Source organism: Thunnus albacares, chromosome 21 (assembly GCF_914725855.1).
Source record: "Thunnus albacares chromosome 21, fThuAlb1.1, whole genome shotgun sequence".
NCBI classification, from domain to species: Eukaryota; Metazoa; Chordata; class Actinopteri; order Scombriformes; family Scombridae; genus Thunnus; species Thunnus albacares.
Genome location: NC_058126.1, coordinates 16,313,369 through 16,339,891, shown reverse-complemented (window position 1 = coordinate 16,339,891; position 26,523 = coordinate 16,313,369). Strand labels below are relative to the sequence as shown.

Sequence of the window (26,523 nt, the reverse complement as noted above, 5' to 3'; positions counted from 1 at the left end):
CTGATTTAGACCTGAGTAAACAGGTGGCAGAAACCTCCAGCCAATCAGCGGTACAAAATAGATTAATTAACAGGTGTACTAAAAGTCTAATCCGTTGTGGGATTGGAAAGTGGAGAAAGCAAGCGAAAGCCCAGCTGCATCCTGATATGTGAATAATGTATTGGCTGGATAAAATCAAATTACATGTATTAGTAATCTTATTATATGAGTGTTATCCCTGTGTGGCTAAGTTAGCAGGTGTGTGTTTTTGTGTGTGTGTGTGTGGTATTCCTCATGTTGATGGGACTTGCCGCCTTTACGGGGACAAAAAGCAAGTCCTCTTAACGTAAATCATTCATTTTAGGGTTGATTTCAAGTTAAGGTAAGTTTAGTTTAGGGTCATGTTCATGTTAGGGTAAGGGTTAGGCAAGTAGTAGTTATGGTAAAGGTTGGGATAAGTCTCCAGGAAATCAATGTAAGTCAATGTAATGTCCTCTGAAGTAATGGAAACACTACACTGTGTGTATTTCTGAATGTGTGTGTGTGTGTGTGTGTGTGTGTTAAAGTCTTGAATGGACACTTCTCTGTAATCTAAAGGATGCCATTGAGAGATTTTAATAACTAAAATGCCCCCTGGCTCTCGTTAATGATAGGGTGCATGTGCATGCGCATGTTGTTGTGTGTTTACTGTATCCGTACAGTGTAACTGTGTTTTGTGTTTCTGCTCGTGAATGTTTGAATCTATACCTGTGGGTGTATGTTTATGAGTGTGTTTATTGCTATAGTCATTTGGGTGCACATTAATCTATTTAACGCCCCTACTCTGTCCAAGTTAATGGGTAGTTAGACTGTAATGGTGCAAAGCCAGAATGACAATGGAAGCACTTTAGAGGAATGGCTATCGACACCCCAAGGCTAAGCATTAATGCTTATATTGACTTGTTCAAATCAAGAAGGCTGTGTGTGATGTTTGCCATGTAGTTTACGTTCATGCCTGCATTCTTCTACGTGTGTATGTGCTTGTGAGATGTTCATTAAGACATAGTGCTCATTAGGCTGTTCTAATTAGTGAAGAAATCAAATGAGTTGAAGGTTGTTTGAAGAACGGCGTCACAGTCGGAACAATTAACGTGACATCAGTGTCTTCCTCCAGGCCTTAGGATATTAACGTTTCTAAAAGAGATTAAAGCAGAGCCTCTTGCATTCAAAATGACTTTTGTGACCCTGACTTCCGTTTTGTCCTCCCTTTCGTCTCTTTATTTGTTTTCTTACCTATCTCACTTACTCCCCAATGCTACATATTCTCACTATATCGACGCCACCTTCACTCCTCTCCCTCGCTCCTCAGGTGCTGCAGGTGGCCAGAGGGGGTTCCTTGGCTGTATCCGGGCCCTACGGATGAACGGCATCACCCTCGACCTGGAAGAGAGAGCCAAGGTCACACCCGGGGTCAAGCCCGGTTGCCAAGGTCACTGTACAAGTTATGGGATGTACTGCCGCAACGGAGGAAAGTGTGTGGAGAGGTACAACGGGTACTTGTGTGACTGCACCGCCACCGCCTATGACGGCCCGTTCTGCACCAGAGGTGAGAGGCATATTATAGTAAAAAAAAGACGATTTCAGTCTCTAATTGAATAGGTAGATCATGGGATTATGAATGCCACTAAATTTGGACACCCTGATTCAAAGGATGTTTGATCGGTCACACTGTTCTTCACCTTCAAAACTTCAACTGTGAGACAAATCAATCACCCCAGTAGGCCTTCAAGTGTTATTTTGAAATCCAACTTTGTTTGTCTTTTGCTAGCACTGCAGGATTTTTTGCAATTCCCTGAAGTGTCTTATAGTAGCAGCAGATGACTGAATATTTTAATAGCTTTCTTTCCTTTATTCCCCTTCGCAAATCTAACAAACTACCTTTCTGCTCCGAATTTTAGGATGACATACTGAGTCATTATCTCTCAGCAAATACTTTTCTAATGACTTTTATGGGCATCTTTGTGAAAGAACGTTATCATTGGCACAGTCCCTCTTTAGTTCACAATGCCAGAGTCAAATAGTGCCAGGATTACTGCTGGAGTAGTTATGTTTCAATGAGTTTCATTGCCTGACGACCCACTGTGATTTTTGCTGCGTGCTTTGATTGTCCTCACTTCCTATTCAGTTTGGAGCTGTCGGTGTTGAAAGTGTTTGGGCTTATGATAAAGGGCATTGATTGAGAGTGAATTCTCCCTGACTTTAGAGTGCACTCACTGAATACTAAAATTGTGCAGCTGCAGAGCTGAGAGATCAAAGTAAAAAACAAAATGCAAGTCACTTCACTAAGCGGAGGTTGTAGCTCTGCAATTTTTGAAGTTCAGAGACGAGAAATGTCACACTGTAGCTCCACTTTTGCACTGTAGCATGAGCTAAAACGTCATGTTTGTTTCACAGGGATTAATTGGATGCAGCATTAAAGTTCGACTTCCCAAAACAAGTTTTCATAAAATGCTCTGGGGAGAAGAGTGGCAGTGCTGTCAGAGGCTTTATGCTAGCTCCCAGTCAGAGAGTTGATCCCCGACACGTGAATTAATTTGTTTCCCAAAGCCGAATAGTGTTTTTCCCCCCGTGCTCTTGGCAGGGGGGTGACAAGATGACAGAAAAGCAGTGTGCCTGTGCGTGCGTGTGTGTGTGTGTGTGTGTGGCAGGAAAGAGGGTGACAGCGTGTGGTGATATGCTAGTGTAAGACATAAAAAACCTCCTCTGAATTCTGTGATAACCAATCAGGCATTTCAGGATTTAGAGAATAGAGATTAGCGTGTGTGTGTGTGCGCGCGCATGTGTGTGTGTGTGTGTGTATGTGTCAGAAAGAGGCAAAAAAAAGGGAGAGAGCACACCCTTGTGTCTGTCTGTTTTTGTGCATGACATGACTTTCCTCTTTCTCTTCCTTTCTTCCTTTTCTTTCAACTCTGCTTCCAGTCCTTGTCCTCTTTGTTTTGCAATTATCTCCCTCTGTCCTACGTCTTCTATTCCTCCTTTTTTTTACTCTGTCCTCTATAAATGTTCTTTTCTTCCACATCTTTGTCCCCCTCCTCTTTCTTTCTACCACCCTCTTCCATTTTATTCCTCTCCCAGTTGCCCCTCTCGTGTTTTCTTTTCTGAGTCTCTCCCCTTCTCTCACTTTAATCTCCCCCTCTCTCCCTGTACTCCCAGCGAGTGAAAAATGCATGAAGCCAGCCATAATTGCAAAGTGCATTTCCATTGTATCCATATTTACACACTGCTCAGGGGACCCTGCAGTATTATTATTATACACTCTCATTCTTCTGCTTTTCTGCCCTTGAGGGTCACGGGGAGCCAATGTGCACATGTACATACATATACATGACACACACGCACGCACAAACAAAAACACACACATGCATAGATACTTGTAGAGGTTTGCATGCTTGCACAAATTCCCTTTCCAAAATTTCCTCACACGCTGACATAAAACACACACACACATAAAGAGTCCCTGCCCCGGAGCGGACTTTTCTCATTCCCTCTTATGCTTCCAGACCATTGTGTGTGTCTGTACTGAGGCTCTGGGCAGCCAGTCAGAGTCTCTCTTCTTTTTTCTCAGCAGGGCAGAGAAGGCTGAGACAGGTTACATTTAGACCCCACATAATCCACAGTTTGTATGCATAAAGATAAAATGGGAAATGCAAAAAGGTTTAGCTTTTTAAGTTAAATTTAAGCTAAACAGATTGCAAGAATGGGACTAGTTGCACCAGCTCTTAGCCTAGTTATACTGTGTTAACAAAATAGAGATTTAAGCATGCATCACTGAATTAATTAGAAATAAGTTGTTACTTGACATTTACACCTACTAACTTCCAGGTCGACCTCTTGTGTCGCTAGCATTAACTGAATTAACAGACAAAAGTACCATTAGCTTGCTAACATGTTTAGAGTAAGGAGTAAAAGAGGTCACATGGAATATGGTCACATCTGTCCATTTAATAATGCTGTAAAATGGTAAGATTATAAATGACATTTCACAAAAATAACACTACAATGACCTAATAAAGTTTTGCATAATCAAATATTCCCCTCTCATTCTAAACTGCATGATACAACAGTGAAACACAAATATTTCTCCATAAATGCACTTATAAAAGTTATACCTATGTTTATAAAACCTTGAGTTTCATATATCGTCGGTTTTGGAAGTAAGCTACAAGCCAACAGACTAAGCTAACTGTAGCTTGCTGATAAGAAATGTTAAAGAGTGTAAAAGAGGTCCTTCGGAATATCTGACCTGACACTTGATAAAATGCTGTTTAAAAATGATGTAAACTCAGAAGACTTTAAATTACAGCTCACCATAATAACACAATAATTACATAACCCAGTCTCACAGCGGTTTGTGAAATAGTCACGAAATTTAATCTATAGGTTTGTATACATGGACATGAATTTTCAATTTTTTTCGTGACACTCAGCATGACTTCCAAACTAATATATTTCAATTGGAAGTATCTTTCATGCTTGTACCATGTTTTTTTTTCTGTCAGTCGGGACGCGGGAGCACAGAAGCTGTAATGTTTTTTTATAATTTGTTATTCATTTTTAAGTATAACTGCCACATTACTCAACATTTAATCACAAGATTTTATCCTTGTTTTTCTTTCTTCATTTTAATTTTATCAGTGCAGTCAGTGGTCCGCGTCAGTCTGGTGGGCGGACTGGAGGATCCACTGACTTGATGTGTGAAGAACTTGTGTGAAGAACATGAGAAAACCTGATAATTTGACTGACAGACTGACTGAATGTGACAGTTTAACAACCAAAGCAGCAGGATTAAAAGCAGAGTTTTTATGAAGTTTTAATGAATTGTTGAGTGTTGAGTGAATCAGGCTAGCGAACGTTAGCAGCTTTATTTCCAGCCACCTGCCATGATGCATCAGCTGGTTTTGTTCCATTTCTTAGAAAGAATCCCTGATTAACTTTCACACAGCTCCATAGATACAGATGGAATAAGCTTGCAAGCTGTTTTATGCATTTTTCTCAGTAACTTTGGCAGTAGCAGGTGCTAACAGGGTAAGCTATATATATATATATATATATATATATATATATATATATATATATACATATATATATATATATACATATATATATATATATATAAAATTTCATGACTATTTCATGAACTGCCATGAATCTGGGTTTAATATTTCCCACATATTCCCTAAAAATATAATTTTTGGAAGATACAGTATTTAATGCCATAGTAACATTTGTTTAAATAGTTGATTGCTTTACTCAAGTGTTGCCTTGAGAAAATATTTTTTTAAGTTGTAATGGTGCAATCTAAATAAGCTAGTTTGGAACTAGCTGGTAGTTACTAAAAACGTATAAAATACTTTATGCACAAACTAACTCTGAAATTACAAATAGCTGGCACAACCAAATCCAAAACCTTCAAGCATGAAATTTGAACTAATGCACAGCATACCCCATGCTGTGTCCTCTGCTTTAGATGTGTTTGAACATTATAAGTACAACATTAAATAAATGTGAATTTAGCTGTGAGGGAAGACACAGGCTTTTTTTCTTTGTTGCCTTGTGTCCATACTTGATCAGCAATATTGAGGCTTGTTATGTTGTTTTTCATATATTGTTTTGTAAATATGAATTCAATCAAGCATACAGCTCTGATGGAAATGCTGCACTTTGTCTGATTTAAATCTGATACAGTTAATACCCAGCAGCATGAATCTTGGCAGACAGTGAGAAACAGGCTATTTAAAAACTTCACAAGCTCACTGTCTGATTAACACAGAACAATTGGTAAAATGGGTCTCTCAAGACTTCTAAAGCTTGAAACTATATCAGTGCATAGCAGAATAGAGGATAAAATTGTAGCGGAGCTGAATGGAAGCGAGGTTTTGCCCATACGCCAATACAAGTCAGGGAACTTGCCCATTTTCTTGTAATAAGCCTATTAAATTTAAGTAATGTAGCTTGAAGTATTTATTGTACTGTGTCCAGTGGGAGGTGATGGATGAAGAGAAGCTTTCAAATAAGATGCTTGAATGTGTTCACTTAGTATTCTGCACTCATAGGAGGTATAGCTATACATTTTCACTGCTGCCACCGAGGGAAGGCAAACATGGCAAGGCATATTCCATGTTATTTACACACACAACCTTAGGCTTGGTGCTTTCCCTGTAACCATTCTCTTTAATTTCATGCACATTGTGCCCTTTATCTCCTTTGTAACTGACACAGGGACATTATGCATGCACACACATACACACAGATAAACACAAAAAAGAGCATAACAGAAGTCTAGAAAAAAAAGGTCTCTCCTTCGCAACACTTGATTAGGAGAATCAATAAGCCTTCTGGAATAGCTGGAATATGCTATTAAGTCTGTTGATGTACTGGTAAACAATGTATTGTTTTGTTTCAGATTCTGGAGCACAGCAATTTAACACACACTTTGCTACACCTCCTGAACACAGCCGTATCTGTGTGTGTTTATTTCTCTTATCGTATTTCTATTATTTTCTTTCTCAGATGTTGGGGGTTTCTTTGAGGCAGGAACACTGATCAAGTACAACTTTATGGCCGAAGCAACACCGGGAGCCAGTAAGGACACAAAGATCCTTACGCACCAGTTGACACCACAGGATGTAAATTTAACAAAGGAGGAAGTGGCCTTTAGTTTCAGCACATCCAATGCTCCAGCTATTCTGATGTATGTCAGCTCCAGGACGCAGGACTATATGGCGGTGGTGTTAAGGCAGAACGGTAAGAACCACACACATGCAATGATTTTTGTTTATCATTGCATGAGTCCAGTTAAATCATAGTGAGGAGTCTGCTCGGACTAATGCTTCATAGTACATTTTTAAAGGACCAATGTGTAGGATTTAGTGGCATCTGGCAGTGAGGTTGCAGATTGCAACAAACTGAATATTCCTCGCCCTCACCCCTCCGTTTCAAGCGTGTAGGAGAACCTATGGTGGCTGGGAAAAGCAGGAAAGGCCCTCTCTAGAGCCAGTGTTTGGTTTGTCCATTCTGGGTTACTGTAGAAACATTGCAGTGCAACATGACGGTCTCCATGGAAGAGGACCCACTCCCTATGTAGATATAAAGGGCTCATTTTAAGGTAACAAAAACACAATGGTTCTTATGTTCAGGTGATTATACACTAATTAAAACATATTTATGAATATTACATTCCATTTCTTCCAGTAGAGGACCCTAAAGCTTGTACACTGGTCTCTTAAATGTCCTTGCAATACTGTTAAGAAAACTTATATAATTCTCAAAAATCCTTCCAACTAAGTGGCTGACACTCAGCTTAGTGCTTTGACGAAATAGAATTAATAAAAATTTGACAGTGCCATCTAGTGTTTCAGCAGCGGATGTGCACAGTCACTAAAGCAAAACTGCAAAGTGCTTACGCTGCCCAGGGGTGCTGCATAAAAACTGCTTACTAAGGATCTAGAGGCAGTAAATATCTATAATCCTTGGTACGTTCTCGGGGTCCTGTCAAGCTCTAGGTCCCCTGAATCATTCAGGGGTTCCCCCACTATCCAGCACCCAGCTTGGACCATCACTTCAAAAAGAAAACTACATTTTGGCCTTAAGCATTCAGTTCAGTCAGACTGCATTTGGTTAAGAAAAAGAAACATTGCTATGTTGAAGAAAATTGTTTTTTTTAAAATGGCAAGTCTTAATTGCCATCATGTAGTTACACACTAACTACTTATGGACTTGTCAGCAATCATGTTTTTTCAGCCATTGCTTAAAAAAAATGTGTTTCGTGTATTTGGGTATTTTTTTTTATTGATGGCAGCTCATGCTTAAAACATTTTAGAGCAGGGAAAATGTGTTTTTTGGCAGAAATGTGAGGTTTTAAACAACCAGACCAGTTTTCAAACCTCCAGCCTGTGTGTCTTCAGGTTCACTGCAGGTGCGGTATAACCTGGGAGGTCTGAAGGAGCCATTTGCCATAGATGTGGACCAGCGTAACCTGGCCAACGGACAGCCACATAGCATCAATATGTCCCGTGTCGACAGAAGCATCACCATTCAGGTACAGACAGCACACACACAAATATATCCAAGCACTCACACTGCTATTTTTTTTTTTTTTTACTTTTAGTTGATCCTCAGAATCTGAAAGACTTGAGATTAAATTTCAAGATGCTACTTACAAGCAACCAAGGAGTGAGGGGATTGCCATGCAGCTTCATGCACACGCAAAACACTCACACGCACACACTGAGTCACAAGTACACAATCACACAAGCCCAGCCAGTGTTAGCTCGATGGTTTGCAATAAGTCAGAGGGGAGAGCAGTGTCCTGTTCTGTCTTCTGCTGTGATGAAACGGCTTGTCCCCTGCCACTGTTAATCCACTTCCAGTAGACAGCCTAAGTATAGCAACAGAGAGAATGCATCGATCTGTGTGTGTTTGTATGAGGCGAGCGCACGCTGTTGTGTGATTGCGACTGCATGTATTTCTGCGTGTGTGTGTGTGTGTGTGTTTGTAAGGAAGTGTGTGCATGTGAGTGAGACAGAGAGAGAGAGAGAGAGAGAGAGAGAGAGAGAGAGAGAGAGGCTGTGCATGTTTGTGCTTGTGCGTGGCCATGTGTTTGTCCATGTTTGTGTGTGTGTGGGTTTATCTGTGTGCTCTTGAATTTTGTGCAGCTAAACAGCTTAGTGTAGATCAATACAGCCAAGCCTCAGTCAGTAGCTGTCAAGGATGGAGTGAGAATTCAGCTAAACTATTACAGACTTTGTTCTGGGCTAAAATGCTCACATTTGGCTGCAGGCAGCAGTTTAAGGAGGACTCAAAATGGATAGCAACTGCCTGTAAAATCGAGTTACTGGTTATATCCACATTGGAATTGTATTCGTATGGGCAGTTTATGGTTTATCAAGAAAGAGATTGTCTTTTACTAAAAAGTGAACCAAAACCAAAACTGAATTCACTCACTTTCATATTCTTTAGTCTTTTTAAAGTCTTACATGTCACAAACCCACACATTGTGTCCAAGCTGTATTTTATTACTTTTATTATCTGTCAAGTGAATGTATTGCAAGTGTGGTGCATAGTTTTAGTAATATAGTCATAGTTACATGACATCTATACAGCAATCAATACAATATGTATTGTCCCATGTAAAGTATATATAAAGTCAACTTGTATATCACACAGCAGGGCTTGATTGCTTTGCATTTCTGCTTTGTAACTGTGAGGTATAACTGTGTTTATAGGATTTATATATTTGATAGTTATATTTTTTGATTGTTTGATATTCATATTTCTTAGATGCAAACCTCATGTATCCAGATAGTGATTCACTCACTATTGAGCCCAGCTCCCCACTAGTAGTTAGAAGAGGAAATTGCATTAACCAGAGCTGTTGACTCACCTCCAGCAAAAATTGCTGTGAGGAGCTGTGTGAAGAGCTTCATGTCAATAATTCTGTCTGAACTTGTAGTTACCAATATATCAGCTGTTTGCCAACATCATGCGCTGTTTATTCTTTATGAATCATAATTCCTACACTGACAGAACCTAATTTCCCTGCAGGCAACTATGATGTTTCATCTTATCTGTGGTATCATCTTTTTCGTCGTATCCTCATGCATTAAATCCCTCCCATTAAACAAACACGTGGAATAACATGAAGCAAAAATTTGACTCCGGTTCTGCATCATTTCAATTTTTAAGGAAAAACTGTCAAGAAAAAGGTTTGCTCTCACACCACCAAACTAGACCATGAATTTAATTTGATTTGGCTGAGAAAATAGATTGTTTTAGTAGCACCTAATTGGAAACAGACATGAAAAATGATGCAGAAGTATGGTAATGCAACCAATCATTCCAAAACTTATACAAATTAAGTGTAAATTTGCTATAAATATGCAGGATGGAAATACTCTACATAAATTACAGCATGTTTACAGGATGTTTAAATTAATACATTTACAACATGTGGACATATAGACACAAAGAAAAATGAATGTAACATGAAACATTTAAGATATGATTATACATACACACACGTACATATACCTCTGACTGGTATAAACAGTGCAGGATGTAGGCAAATAGCTGAAATGTCGTGAATCTCTTGGTACTGTATATTATGACTTACAAAGAATTGGTTTGTCAACTTGCTTTTCTCTTAGAAAACAAGTTCGAGCACTTTACAGTAATGGCATACGTATAATGCATACATATAATACTGTTGCTCTCATTAAGGTGAAGTAAAATGTTGGCCAAAATGAATAACAATACTCTTGCAAACCTATAATTATTGCATCTTCTTTCCTTCATTTGTCTTCAGCCCTCCAAATCTCTCTCTCTCATTGCATGTACATGGAGCAATGACCCCATCAATACTGGAATCTCATCACCTACATTCACACACTTCAGTGAAAAATACTGACAGCAAGAAAATTAAACTGAAATATCCAATGGAAATCTCCTTCATTTTCTGAGCAAATCACACCCTGCAACTGCTGATCACCCCAGTGGGAGCACTTCAACATAACACATCGCTTGTTACTGGCAGAGAAAGGAATTGGAGCAACTGTAAGATTCTTTGCTCATCACGCACACACACATACATATGTGCACACACTGTGTCTGCCACTGGTTGATTGCGGATTACTTGTGTCTAGATTAGTAATACCGATGTTCAGTGTGTGACTGAGCTATTACCTATCAAGCGAATATCCCCAGTTTGCTATTCCCTGTGGGCTCAGGTTATAATCTAAGTAACAACCTTGTGAATCTTTTTGTCCCCGAATGATAGGTTCAGCTCTTTAACATAAAATGTTAAGAGAATTAAGAGGAACACTAGTGGGCGTGATGTGCTAACTGGTTTTTAAGGGGAAAAAAAATCTGCAAGGGCAGTTTTAGGGATGGTTGTAGAGAAAAAATAGATGAAGTTTATAGATAGAGCATGAAAAGTAAAGCCAGAAGGTGTGCTAACGAAGATAACTTTGATGAGTAAAACTTTTTCATGTTGCCTCACCGCCTCAGGGCTCTTTTCAAGCCAAGGTACAAACATGCCCTTAATATCGACGCGTAAACAGATGTAGACATGCATACCAACAGACATGCATGCACAAGTGAGATCTTGTCAGGTCTACTCACTACAAAGGCCAATGCTGCACTACCAAATCAACATTATTCAATCTAATTCATCCATCTCTCCATGCCTCCCACCTACTGAATTCTCACATACCCTCAAGGGTTTTTAGTAATAGTGTGTTTGCTTTAGGGTAGCAACCATGACGGTTGCTTACACCTCACCCTAATGAGTTCCATGAAACAGTACATATTTTGCTTTGGAAGGTGGCAGCAACAAGAGCAGGAGAGGCATTGAGTAAGACGAGGGAGTAAGAATGTGGCATTAAATGTTATCATAATACGCATGAGAATGCCATAGATGCCACGTTCCCACAATTAGGATATACCGTATATACTGCTCACAGCAGAACTAATGAACAGATGCATTTAATTGTGTGCAGATTCAGGAAGAAAAAGCATGTTTTGCTACAAGATGTATAAACCCAAACAGTAAAACATCTGCATGATCCACCTTTTAAAAATGTATTTATGTGTCATTTTTATGAATGTTTTAAATGTTAATGCAGCAAAGAAATACATGACAGCATCAATATCAAACCTGGATATAGCGCTAACAATTAAATAAAATTCATTTGAAAATTAAAAAATAATGTAATTGCATCACAGTGGAACAGAATTAGTCAGTTATGATGTACATAGTCAGAAATAAAATTAGAGCTGAAACATCAGTTGACTAGTCAATCGACAGAAAGCCAACCTGCAACTATTTGAGGGTCAACTAATCATCTAAGTAATTTTTAAAAACAGAATTGCCTAACAATTTCTGGCTGTAGCCCCCAAATGTAAATACTCACTGGCTATTTCTACTCTACTCAGTTTGGGCTCCAGACAGCCGGTCAGACAAAACAAGACCCCTGAAGATGCCACCCCAGGAAAATCGCAACCGGCATTCCACACTATCTTTTGACATCTTATGTACAAATGAATCAACAAGGAAAACTATTACTAGCTGCAATAATTGGGTTTCCCTTTAGTATTTAGTCCAAACTTTTGCTCAGTAGAGGGGCTAAGACTAATTGCAAGGTATCATAAAATAAATTAGTATTTCTCTTTAAAGGTACAGTATGCAGGATTTGTCAGTTGCTGTTTGTAAACACAACATTCAAAGTTGGCCCCTCCTCTCCAGCTCAACAACACCAGCACAAGCTGAGAGCATAAGCAAGAGAGAGAGAGCAGCGGTGGTGGAGCAAGCTAGAGAGCGAATGAAGAGAGGCAGTAGTGGTAGCAAGGACAAAGCTGTGAATCAGAGAAATAAAATGTTATTTTCTGATTGTTTCACAGCAGTTATGTTCTAAAGCATGAATAATCACACCCACACCTCCGTACAACCCTGTGGGAAGGTGCCGCATTTCTGGATGTTGTGTGAATGCAGACGAAGCTCACACTTCATCCTGTCCGCTATGGCCTCTCTGCTCTGCATGTGTGTGTGGAGCTCAGCCCCGCCCTCGGTCTAACACACAGACCCATTCTCCTTATACATCCATGACACAGACAGAAAGCAGAGGAGAGAGACAGAGACAGCGATGTGACCTGGTCACTAGGCTACGAGTCCCAACCTCATATCCTGCGTGCTGTTATTGGCTGGGGGCTACACACCCTCTACCCAAAGGCTGACGCCCAGAAACATCCCGAACACAGCAAAATAATAAGAAAATACGAAAATGCAGGCAGAGGGCAGAGGAGGCAGAGGCTCTGCAGATAAATGCAAGGCCACACACTTCTAATGGGTCATAAGTGATCTTTGAGAGGGGTTATTTCTCATTTCTCAACTTTATATATGTCCATATCACTGCAGTACAGTTGGGGACTTCTTTAATCCACTGGAGCAAAATGCACTGTCTCGCTAATAGAAGAAGCTTTGTTATCAAAGTATACTGTCCAGTGTTGATGTCTGAGCCCTCAGAGTAAAGGAATTTTTCTTTAATGTGTGTTTTAATTATACTGTCAGAAATGTCATGCATCAAAAGTACTTACAGAGTCTGACCAAAGGTGCAGAATTTCACCTAAATGCAGTTGTTTAAAAGCAGCCGCTTTTTCACTCTGAAATATCATGTGGTGAAATGTGTACTGCTATTTATTGAAATATTTGACATTACATTATGTGTTAAAGCCTGGTGTTTTGTTGTACTGTGCCACCAGCATTACAAATTTAACCAACCCATCATTAGTTTGTTCAGCAGAAGCCTTGTTGCAGCTGCTTTCATCTCATAAAACAGCATGACAGCATGAGTGAGAGACAGAGATGAGTTAGATGCAATAAAAGTCAGTAATGCTGGTGGGCCTGCCAGTGGATCAAATTCAATTTCCAGGGTAAAAGAGAGTCGAGTGTTTACCTGAGGCTGCACAAGTCTCACTTCTCTGCTATCAGGGCTGCAAATCTTAAAGGCATTTAGACAAGCGACTGTTTAGTTTAAAGACACTGCGGAGAGAACAAGTGGGAAGACAAGTAGGTATGTGGTAATTGGAATCTGAGCAAAAAGGGAGCAGGAGAGAGATGGAGAGCAAAAGAAAAAGACAGACCAGAGAGTCAGAGAGAGAGGGAGGGGGTTGAAAGGAAAAGATAATGTCTTTAGATAAAGAAATTAGACCCACAAAATATGATAACAAAGATCACTTTGATGCATTTAGGTTATCTTGCACCTTCATAGACCTGAGGCTTCTTTCAAGGTGTGGATCTGCATGTGCACACAAACACCTGCTGAAATGCACACTCAAGCATGCAGAGAGCAGCAAACGAAGCAAGTGTTTGCTTTTTAAGTAAGTCTGTGAGGTCTTGACAGGTTAGCTCACTATCAAAGGCGTATCAAGGCAGCATCAAGATAAGTTCCCGTCTCTCCATCTCTTGCTTTCTCTTTCTCTAAACCTCTTGCACACTGTGAGGGTTTAGAGATGAAGGTGTGGAGTCCCTTCAGGTATCAGACGTCTCATCTCTGTTCTCTCTTCCTCTCCCCTCCTCTCCTCCCTTCTCTTCCTCTCTTTCCCTGCCTATTACACAACAATTCACAGTATTTTTTAATTATTTCTTAACATAAAAGATCCTACAAAATGTGTTGCTGTGGTTGGTTTCTGCTGTGTGAACTGCTACTGGCTATTGCTGTGATGGGACAGGACAATAATTCAGTAATTCACTTGATAATGGTGTTAAACTTTATTCGAGTAGAAAAAAAAAGGAAATTAGCATTTATTTGCACTTACCTGTGATAGGAGATTTTGCTGTCCCTTGGATATCATTAAGGAAATAGAGCTACCACAAAAGAAGTTCTCAGTGTACCGTAAATTAGTTTGAATATATACAGCACATTGGCTAAATTAGATTCTTTTTGAGGACATACTTAGGGAAATAGATTTCACCCATTGTTAATTTTATCTTTGTCTAACCCCTGATTACTTTGCTTATGTAAGCTTTATGTAACCTAAGAGGCACCAACAGCGCTTAAAGAGAAAATTGTGTTGTCTAAATGGTGCAACGTAAAAGGAAAGGATCCCAATAATTGTTGTTGTAATTGACAAAGTTTGGTAAAATGAGTTTTTTTTCCCCTTGCTGTCTCCCTCTGTGGACATTTTTGTGGGGTTTTGAGACTCACACCTCCTTCCCTGGTTGTGCAGCCAATTTGTTTTCTCAGATAAAAGTAAATAAGCTGAGCGCAATTTAATTGTGCCCCATTATCCCGCCCTGCAGTCACTATGGAAAACAAAATCCACACAATGCTCCGCTGAGACCAGACTTTTGGAAAGAATCAAATTAGGATATGCTGCGTGTGTAAAGAGAGAAAGAAGGAGAAAATAGTCTGGCAGGGTTGGGGGTAGAGAGATTTTCTGTATGGGAGGACTACTGATTCAAATAAACAAGAACTACACACACACACACACACACACACACACAAATCTCAACCCTTTAGCAACAGTCCAGCTCAGCACCCAGCTAACAGGCCAAGACAGCTATTCAGCACATCAATGGAACAAATTTCCAGTAAAAGACACGGTAACAAAAGTCATTGTTTTCAATCAGCCGCCCCTCTTCTGGCTTGGGCCGCTGGTATGATTTCTGCACACTGCTGTAAGCTGAGATACAGTCCTCCTGTGAGCACGAGAGAAAGGAGGAAGATCTTTTATTTCTGGAACACACAGAAACCAATTTGTGGGGTTGAAATGATTCTCGTCAATAGCACTGGCTGCAGCCTTCAAGCTAATTAGAAACTTCAGTGATACAGCAATAACAAGTTAATTATGTTGCAGGGATATTAAAGTTGTGTATTCCCTCCCTTCATCACCCTCTCTGCTCTCACATCTCCACTGACGCTCTTCTTTGTAAACACGCTGCTTGTTCTCTCTCTATTTAAGATCTCCAGGAAAGAAAAAAATAAAAAGCTTTGAACCCACCACAGATTTTATTGCATATTGTTAATTAATGTGTGATTATTTATCTAGTCCTGGTGAAGAGCTGTTTGTTTGCGGGATCATTATGGAGGATTGCTTTTCAATCGTTTGTGTTCAGCCGTGACTAGTTTGACTAAACAAAAAAGAAAAGCAAAATTAACAGCTTTCCCAAGTTGGTCTGGTGTGACTTGAAGGACAGATATATAGATTGGTATTCTGAACAGGGGTAGAGGTTGATAAACACCACACATAATGAAGATATCCATGCATATTTCTTCTAGTTTATATAATTGGAAAAAGTTGATAAAAGATGTAATACAGGTTGATTTTTTTGAGGATAAGAATATCCATTTATTATTTGTAGATTATTTCCATACCACTTCAACCCTCTAGAGGAAAATCAAATTGTATTTTTAATAAGTTTCAAAAACATGCTGTGACAATGCCTAAGCCTTGAAATAAAGGGAGCGAAAAATAGACTTGAGTTAATACTGGAGTTATTCCTGGTTGTCTGGTTGCTGAATTAGATGTAGTTATGTTAATTAATATTTAATGAACTGTCTTTAATCATGATTCATTGGAATAATATGAGGGTTTTTTTAATGTAAACACAGTGGGTTCCCTTGCACTGGGCTGACATTTTAAAACCACAAGAGGGAGACATTGAGCTTTTGATTATGCTGTGCTGTAACTTTACAGCCTGACAGCAGTGAATTACCATCTCTTCTTCATCATCTTGTGTACTCTGCTTAATGTGCTGATGCAGGTCCTAGACCAGGTCTTTGAAAATGCTGCAGTCAGTACTTTTGGACCCAGACTCTCATTAAAAATGCAGATACTGATATATTATCCCTCCATCTCTCTCGCCCTCTGACTCAGTTGGATCATTACCCTCCAGTCAGCTACACCCTCCCAGATGCCTCAGACACAAAGTTCAACCTGGTCAAGACGCTGTTTTTGGGCAAAGTCTTCGGTAAGTATGTCTATAAAATTTGAACCTTTTTCATGCAGTGTGAAACTTTAATATCTACACTTATTGCAGTTGTTTTCATTCATTTAATTAACTCATACCACTCCAACCCCAACCTCTCATGGATCAAACAATCTGCTTAATATCAAGCTGTAAATGTTCCTGATAAACATAGATGTAGTTTTCAAAATGTAATTTATAGCTCCCAGTAAATCAACTTTAGATAAACCAGACAAATCTGATCACAGTTGTTTCTTTAGAAGCAAGCATCTGCTGGTCTCTCCTTTCCTTTTCAAATGTCAGGGAGATCTGACTCTATATTATATTGTACACGTGCCACCCTTTGGGCTAACTGCGCATCAGCAGATTTTCAGAAGCACACTGAAAACAGTTTTTTAGATGTACTGTATATATACTGTGTATCTGACAAAAATGTCATATTCTATTCCATTTATTTTATTTAGTCAAATTTAAGGCAAGACTAACCCCAAGATAAATCATTTAGTTTTCAATGTGATCCTTAAAATATAAATACGAGTCTATATTTACACATTATGTCCACTAGAGGACACCAGAGAACTGCAGAGGGATGCTGCTGCATCATATACAGTAATTCCATCTGCATCTGTCTCTGCCTGTATGGTATGCATCAGTAGTGGAAGAAGTACTCAGAAGTACTTACTTAAGTAAAAGTGCATAAGTATTAGCAGCGAAATGTACTTCAAGTATTAAAGTAAAAGTACTCATTTCATCCTTCCGACTGATATATTATTATGTATGACATCATTGGATTATTAATACATAAGCATCAGTGTGTTACTGTTGTAGCTGCTGGAGGTGGAGCTAGCTTGAACTACTTTATACACAGTTAGCTAGTTTAGTCCAGTGGTTCCCAACATAGGGATCAGGTCCCTCCATAGGGTCAGCAGATAAATCTGAGGGGTCGTGAGATGATTAATGGGAGAGGAAAGAAGAAAAAACAAAGTTCTGAAACACAAATCTGTTTTCAGTTCTTTCTTTCCCTAATCTTTGATTTTTGGTGAAATCTTGAATCATTTATTTAAATCATTTATTGAAGTGAAACCATGTGAGAAGTTTAGAGGGAAAAATTACTATTTGGTGGAGCTGTTAACAACTCATAGACATCTGAAATGTGACCTTGACTACACACTGCTTTTTGTAAGATGCCAAAAGCCAAAAAGGTTGGAAACCACTGGTTTCATCTTTAACAATGTGTTGTATTTTAAAAGCTTGTTATATTATCCATTGTGTCAAATCTTCATCTGAAAAGTAACTGAAGCTGTCAAATAAATGTAGTGGAGTAGAAAGTACAATATTTCTCTCTGAAATGTAGTGGAGTGGAAGTATAAAGTAGCATCAAATGGAAACACTCAAGTAAAGTACAAGTACCTCAAAATTGTATTTAAGTACTTGAGTAAATGTACTTAGTTACTTTGCACCACTGATGCTCATTCACATTTGTGGCTGATAAGGCTGTGCAACTCAACAAATACCATGTTATGACAGAAACTGTCTCTGACAATTGATGTTTGATACCCTGATATTAGACTCTTCTGAATTCCCACGGTGCTTGACTGTCTTAGATAACTGACAGAACAAAAGAATCCCAAACCTTTACGTGAGTTTCCTCTTTTATATGGATATTTAGGTTTGTCAGCCGCTACTATTTTGACACATTACTTGTAGGACAAAGGGGCACTGTAGCACTGACGCTGATTAAAATGTAATTCATGATTTTGTGCAACATTTATTTTTTTCCTCACTGGATTTAGAGATCTTAACAATGCCCTAAACACTTTAGACATTGATTACCCTAATTACCCTGATTATCCATTCTCAATTACCTTAACCTATTTAGGTTCTCCCAAGTGGTAACTATGGTTTATGGCTTGATTTTGTTTGGGTTTATTAGCTTCTTTAATTACTAATAATGTACCTCTGATGGAGGATTGAATCTCGTTATTTGCATTTTGCTGCAGCTTGTTCTATTCTCTTCTCCTCTTCTTCCCTCTCATGTCCTTTGTCCTCTGCCTCAAGTGCCGACAAAGTCAGTGAGGTTGAAGTAATGGCCGACTTCACTTACCAGCCAGAACTATCGACTGCCACACACACCACAAGAATCCCTGGGAATATAAAACCATGCACTGACACACACAAGCATATGCTCATGCACATACACACACAAAACACAGCCATCCATCTTTGCCCAGCACAGATGCTTTAAGGACACACAGGACAAAGTCACCTAACATGCCAGAACAGCATGTATTTACTAATTCATCTATACAGCCTTACACTTCAATGGACTCAATATGCTGAAATGTTAAGTCTATGACGTTGTAGTAAAAATCATGACAGAATAAAACATAATGGACAGAGTAAGGAAAAAATTAGATAATTAGATCAAAAGAGAGACAGGAAAACAGAAGGATGCTGGAATATAGTGTTCAGAAAGACAGAGAAGAAGAGGAAACAAAGCAGTCAGAACAAAAGCAGACATATGACTTTGCTCATTTCATCAGATCTGTTCCAGTTCTGCGCTGGGACCGCAGAGACAAGAGAGGCTGTCAGACAGCTGAGCTATCAGATTCTCTATTTCTGGGAGACAGAGACTCTGTGTTTGGTGCAGCACAAACAAACACACACACTGATCAGAGCGACGTCTCCTCTATCACCTCACAGCCTGCTGATTGTGGGATGGGATAAATTGGCTGGAATAAAGAGGGCAGCAATCAAGGGAGCTAGACATTAAAGAACAGATAGATACACAGATGAATATCCAAACAATAGCCCAACACGATTTTTTTAGGTTAATATCAAAATTTGAGCAGTGAAAAAATGTAATCACAATATATTTGCCAACATTATTTTTTTTACATAAACACATAACATTCCAAATATTACTAAAATTATAAAAAATAAATGATAAAAATATTAAAATAATTAATATACAGTTAAGATGTGTTTTTTTCTGTCAACTAATTGCTTAAATAATGACGTGGTACTGCCCAATACAAAGTAACTTTAAAGTTGCAATACACAACATTCAGCCACCAGATGTCACACTATAGCACCAACATCTCAAACCAAAACAAATGTGTGTGTTGTTTGCTCAATAAAGTTGGGGGGGGGAGCGGCCCTTGAACCGACAGCTCACGAAACTCAGATCAAACTGTCAAATTAGGCAGTGCTAATCAAATATGAATAAAGATTCTGTTACTGCATTGCCTATTTCTCATCTCAAATGCTTTCAGGAACATATCTTAGTGTGCTGTTTAGCTGTAATATGAGAAAGTTTGTGACATGGCCGCCATCTTGGAAACGGAGGAGGAGGACATGGAGGGACTCACATGCACTAACATGCACGCGCAGCCGGACTAGCTACCAAAACAAAGAACAGTGAAGCTCAAATAGCAACACACACAGAGGGAGCGTGACTTCATTCTCTGCTCAGGTCACAATTACTCCATTATATCTTTACATAGCAAATTGTTGTTTGCTGACATCCAGTGAGGCTGAATGTCATTTATTGCATCTTTAAGTACCGTGTTAATGTTTCTGAGAATAAATGTCTAGATTTTTTGCAAATCTCAATTTAGACTGAAATTCTTAAAGGTCCCGTGTGTAGGATTTAGTGGCATCTAGCAGTGAAGTTGCAGACTGCAATCAACTGAATACCCCTCCCCTTCCCCTTACAAGCATGTAGGAGAACCTACGGTGTGCAACAAACTTGTGAAAAACGCAAGGCCCTCTCTAAAGCCAGTGTTTGGTTTGTCCATTCTGGACTGCTGCAGAAACACATACAATATTAACAAAACACATACAATTTTAACAAAACTGATACTGATCATTTCTTAAATGGGCATTTTGAATTTGGGCACTTTAATTTAAATCACATGACACATACCAGCCATTAAAAACAAATTTATTACAAAAGCAAATATAAATAGCAAATAAAAATGTTTGCGCTAATAAGCAAAAAAATATTCCAGTATTTTACAGAAATACTATGATTAAAATAATAATAAATAAATAAATAATTATAACATAAATATGAATAAAATGAATTAAAATACCAACAACATAAAACATGAGCACCTTTGCACTTTCTCAGAGATTTCTCAGTCTTCTTAAACAGGCCATGATTTTTCCCAAAGCAACTTACATATTCGACTAGTTAGGCTTCCTCACAGCGGTGTTCAGAAACAGAAGTTGGTGCAAGAGACTTGGATGTATGGACATCTTGTTTTTGTTCAGCCTCCTTATAACTTTCAGGGTTTCACGGCTACTGGCCTGAGGTATTTCTATTGTGCTCTGAGAGTCCTTTCTATTTCTATTGTCTTTCTTTGTATTATATATTTATATGTATTGTATGTATTTTTTTTCCTTACACATGTGTTTGGCACTTGTGACTGAAGTTTATGGGATATGCATATCTATTACACTTTAGGGTGTGTTTTTTTTGTAATGTTTGAAGAGGTTACTCATGTTGCGGCTCTGTGTTACTTTCTTGTTTGCTGTATTTTTATCTACAGGTGAAAAGTAGCACCACACCACACTACATTTCCTTTCTGCCATTCTCTCACAAGTTTGAGGCGGAAGTGCTTGCCCACTTGTGTACTCTCAGTTCTCATGTCACATACAGTAGATTTCCACAGTTATGTGACACAGGCCAGCTAAGTATGTCAGGGCTGTTTATTGGCACAAACATTATACAAAAGTACTGAAAATGTTTGGAAGTGATGCAGCCACCAACATTTTGTATTTATATCTTTGTATTATCAATATCCTTTAAAGGAATCAATACCAAATGAGTAGCTTGTGAGTGTTGAAGTATTGATCCATCAATAGTAGAAACATGGTGGTGCATGGTGGACCCACTCCCTATATAGATATAAAGGGCTCACTCTGAGCTAATGAAAACACAACAATTCTTATTTTCAGGTGATTATACACTAATGAAAACATACTTATGAATATTATATTCCACTTCTGCCAAGTCCATTCCACTGGATGCTACTAAATCCTACACACTGCACCTTTAATTGTAAACCATCAGCTTTTACTTTGTCTATCTACACTTGTTCACAAGTTAAAGGTTAGTAAGGTTTGTTAGTGAAAGACTTAAGATTTTTATTATAAATTTCAAGTTTTTCAGCTTTTAAGAAACTGATAGAGTACCACAGTAAATAGATCTGAGCCTGCATATCATAATAATTACTATTATATCTACCCAGCACTTCTAATCTACACTCAGGTCTGTTTATTTTTGCATAAACTAAAATATCTTGTAAAAAAAGTGACTGCCTTAGCAGAATTTCACTATGGTTTTAATGAACAAAACCAATAACTGTTTATGTAACAATTTTTTATGGTCATCATTCAGCCTGTTTGTTGGAGCTGGCAGTGTGGATATCTCAGGTCCAGGGTCATGAGATTTTAAGTGTTTGCTGTCAAGGGTAATTGTGCTAAAGTGTTATTGATCATGAAGCACAGGGATGATTCAGCACGTGCTATACGCTGCTGAAACCACTGTAGTCTGATGCTTAATGTAACAGTATGCAGCGTGTATGTGAAGGTAACTGTATCCTTAACAACAGCCTGTGTGTGTACGTGTGTTGATGTATTGCATATGGGCCTGTCCTCCCTAGATCTCTGCATCCCAGTAGAATAGATGGGGGGTGAGATGAGTCATACATCAGCCAGAACAGCAGGCACGCTCCCAACCCAGTCCTCAGTGCCACAAATCTGTGTGAGTGTGTGTGTGTGTGCAGACTGTATGTGAGCGTGTCTATCAAAGGAAATAGACTTGAAGCCAAAGGCAGAGAGAGAGCGAGAGAAATAGTGACACCGTGAAAGTGTTATTAGAGATAGATGATTGTAGCCCTGAGGGTTGGTTGTAAAGGACATGTACATCAGTGCCACACTGAAATTCTGATTTCTCTACATTTTTTTTCCCCTAGCCTCTCTCATTCTGTTAACTCTGTCCACACATCTTTAACATGTCACTCCCTGTGGGTGCTGCCAATTATTTTACGCAGGCTGTGTCATGCTGACATTTCAAGGTGTAATAGTTTCGTTCTGAGGAACTCTGAGGTGTAATAGCTGTTATTTCCATCTCAGGATTGTCTTGTTCGTGTGCTTTTGCTTTGAATCGACATTTTAGTTCACAAAATCAATCATTGACCCTCAAGGAGTCTTTTTCCCCTCAGGCATGACATGAACTAACTGCCTTTTTGTAAAGTACTTTGTAAACTTAAAGTGCTCCATAAATAAAAGTTTATTAGTTGATTAGTACTTATTTTATATCTAAACTGCAAATACAGATGCATACATACTGTACGGGGCGTACACAACAACACAAACCAGTGAAGATTTTGCCCTGTTTTAATCACCATAACTCTCAACCATCTGCCTGTGCAAGTGAAGTCTAGCCAGCAGATAGGAAATGAATATCATCGCTGTATATCCAGATCTGTCCACTGTACAATTTGTACCTCTGTGCCAGTCCATCTGTTAACACACCATCTTGAAGATCAAGATGGATTCAACTTTGTCGCTTGAAAAATCATGTTCAGTGTAAATCTGTGAAAAAACATAGGAGCGTGGGATATCTTTTTAAGGAGCACAGATAGTTTTAATATACATTATTTTTTTATATTTATTTAAACATTGGCATATTTAACTTGAGCACAGATGCAGGCTTTGCTTCTGATATGAAGTTTTCTATCTACACTAATGGAGCTGAAGGTGTTTTCATGGGTAAAAGTTGTGAAAAAATTAGAAAGGTAAAAACATCCTTTTAGTTTCTCAAAAAAGCATTTTTTTTCTGCATAGATTATGTGTAATTTGTAATAAATAAGAAAAACATTTAAGAACACTCACTTTTTAAATGATTCCTGAACATGTTTAAGAGCACATCTGCATACAGACACTTCTGAACATGAACATGTTAAAAATAAACAGTATACCATGGATGGTCAACATATAGTCAGTAAAAGGACCGTACCAGCAGTTTTGCGTGTTTTAACTAAGTAATTTAAAAAGTAATCAGCAGGACAGCACACCAAATAAACAGCTTATTAATTCATAGACATTTCACCCATCTTCATCCTGGAAACTGGCAACAGATGCTACTTTGCACGCTCAGGAAAGCTGAAAACATCAGTGCCTTCATAAATCATTAAAGTGGACTGCTGTCCTGCTGAGGATGAGTTTTTTGGGAGAGGGTTGCTGTTTTTGAGGATTCAGCAGCCAGCCATACATAATGAAGTTGAACTAATTAAACACACATCACGTATACTTGACATTACATACTGCTGACCATTTTTCAAAGCATGCCATGATGAAGTTCAATCAATTCTCTCCCTTCCAGGCAGCCGCTGATTCAATGCCTGTCTTTTGTGTTTTGACCTTTGAGTTCAGAGCCGCCAGACGTCCCGACTGATTAAAGCACCGATGAACCCTGCTGTCAGATGATAACACAGAGTAGTTTTACTCTCTTATCTCTCCAGGCATTGTATCTGTGTGCTAATTCTATAATCTCTAAAATCAAGATGCTCGTACGTGTATGTGGTCACCGCTTTGTGTGTGTGTGTGTGTGTGTGTGTGTGTGTGTGTGTGTGTGTGTGTCTGTGTGTGTGTGTAAGGATGACATCATGCCACCCTCCCCGCCTATCACCAGTAGTTTTACTTTACCCTACTGAGTCCTGATCCATGCTGGTGCTGCTCCAGGATCCAGGTTTTCTCCAGCTGCTGTGTCTGAGTGGGGGTGGGACTGCACTGCAGCGAGATAGAGCGATAGAGGGAGGTAGAGACAGACAGACACAGAGAGAGAGAGAGAGCTTGCCAGTGTGCCACGGTGTTAAGAGATCCACATAGCAGAGAGGAAGAACGAGTGGAGAGGATTGCCTCACAAACTGTATACGCAAACTCCTTATAGGTAACTACAGTTGTATGCATATGTGTGTGTATCTCTGTGTCTTCATCTGTATGTGTTGTCGTACTGTGTATGCATAAATGTGCCAAGGTTTAACTAATTCAGCCAGTCTAATGTCAAATGTTAGTTAAATTTGCAGTAAAGCATTTGTTTTTTCATGATTTCTTCATAGAGTGATAGCGAGCCAAATTCTTGATGCTTTTGAATTTTAAAGCCAATCCACCCCCCTGGATTAACTGAATTGCAGGCAAATTACACAGAACCCTGGCATGTATCTGAGTCAGAGAGAGAAATGAGCCGTCATAACGATATTAACTATATTATCGGTCTGCTTGTTGCTGCGTTTGTTAGGTCTGTGTTTCTTGACTTGGCATCTGTGCAATCTGACATCCTGGTTGAGGAGGATGGGTGGCATTGATACATACACCTGTGTGTTTGTGGTCAATATAGGTGTTGCAACCACAGGTGTATTTTTCATGTCTGAAACTAACAGTCATGTATCTGCTTCAGCTTTTATCTCCCGTGTCTTTCATCAGTTTTTCTCTGTCATTTCTCTCCACCTCCACCTTTCCTCACTTTTTCCTTATTTATCATTCTGTCCAGGCTGCACAGGTGTCTTTATTCACCACAATTGATATCAGTTTGGTTTAATTTATTACGGTTTTTATGACAGTCTTAGCAACACTGTAGAGAATATCACACCAAACTGCACAAAAGCCAAAAATCAAAGAAGAAATGGTCAATTTGTAGTTTTTGCTTTATTTTTAACTTAGCATTAGACATAAATGTAGTCACAAGAAAACACACTAGTATCAATCTTTTTCAAGGGGGAACAGTTATATATACAATTCAAAAATATTCAGAGCTTCAAGAACATGTTTTTTACACTCAAAATGTGCTCTTTCTCTCTCATTTTTATATTTTTCTTTATCAGTTTATTTCTACTGCTTTGATATTGCTGCTGCCTAAATATTTGTTTTGCTATTACAAAGGGAGTGGTGGGTGGATTAACATTAATATTCTTTTGGTGTGTCTCATATTTTCATTTCATTTCATTAACACTCCCTTTCTTTTCCCTCTCTCTCCCCCTGCATCAGCTTCCATTTGTTGCCATGGCAACAGTGTTTGATCTCCTCTACCCTGCCCCTCCATTTGAGCACCCCTCTTGTCACCCCATTTCGTTCCCACTCTTCTTTTTCTTTTTACATCCACTCACCCAGACACACACACACATACACCAGGGACACTCTCCTCTGTATTTTCTCCTCCTCCTCCTCCTCCTCTTCTCCTATCACATCTCTCACCTTTCCCCCCCCCCACCACCAGTCCCCTTTTTTGGAGAGGCATCTACTACCCCCTCCCTCTCTGCTTCCATCTTCCCTTCTTTTCTCTGTCCCTGACCCACTTCTTTTTGTCTCCCCTACAGACAATTCACCCCCTCACCCCCTACCTACCCATTCTCCTCACACCAGTCCTCTCCTCACAGCTTTATGTGCCTCCACACCTATTGAATTATTCATGTGGTGTCATCAGTCACCCTGGTGACACACCGTCAGAAGGTGCAATCCTCTGATCAACACGCTGACCTTGTTGCTGTTGTGACGGTGTGTGTGTGTGTGTGTGAGCTTGGAAAAGAGGGGTCACATGTGGTATGTAGCACAACTGCTGGACCACACTGTGATCATATGTGAAGGTACATTTCATTATTGCAATCTCAAGCCAGATGGATTAGTCTTTGTTTAGTTCTTATCGTGATTAGTGTGCGGAGTCCTGTTGGTTTGGGTGTGTATTTGCCCATGTTTTATTGATTAGTCTGGAAAGCCCCTTGAGGGCCAAAGACAGGCCAAAAGAAAGGATTACATGCAATAAGATGTGTCATGTCTGTATGTCATGACTGGCTCTGACAAGGCGATATGACTTGTTAATGTTTATATGTTATTTAGAATTTTATTAAACCAATATTAGATGCAAATTAATAAGCAGAGTATTTTTATGTGTCTACAAACCTGTCTGACTTTTAAGTACTGGGCATGAAGAAAATATTCTTAAAAGTTGTCAAATAAGCAAGAACTTACCATGTGAA

General features: G+C 39.1%; 1 protein-coding gene across 1 annotated transcript in view; it reads left to right on the top strand.

Annotated features, from left to right (window-relative positions):
- The window catches only part of cntnap2a (contactin associated protein 2a), a 201,507-nt gene that overhangs the window by 166,917 nt on the left and 8,067 nt on the right, over nucleotides 1-26,523 (top strand). The window contains exons 19-22 of the mRNA XM_044340234.1: nucleotides 1,328-1,564; nucleotides 6,529-6,762; nucleotides 7,923-8,056; nucleotides 16,390-16,483. Coding sequence (XP_044196169.1) covers nucleotides 1,328-1,564; nucleotides 6,529-6,762; nucleotides 7,923-8,056; nucleotides 16,390-16,483 — 699 coding nt within the window. The remainder of the gene's footprint in view (nucleotides 1-1,327; nucleotides 1,565-6,528; nucleotides 6,763-7,922; nucleotides 8,057-16,389; nucleotides 16,484-26,523) is intronic.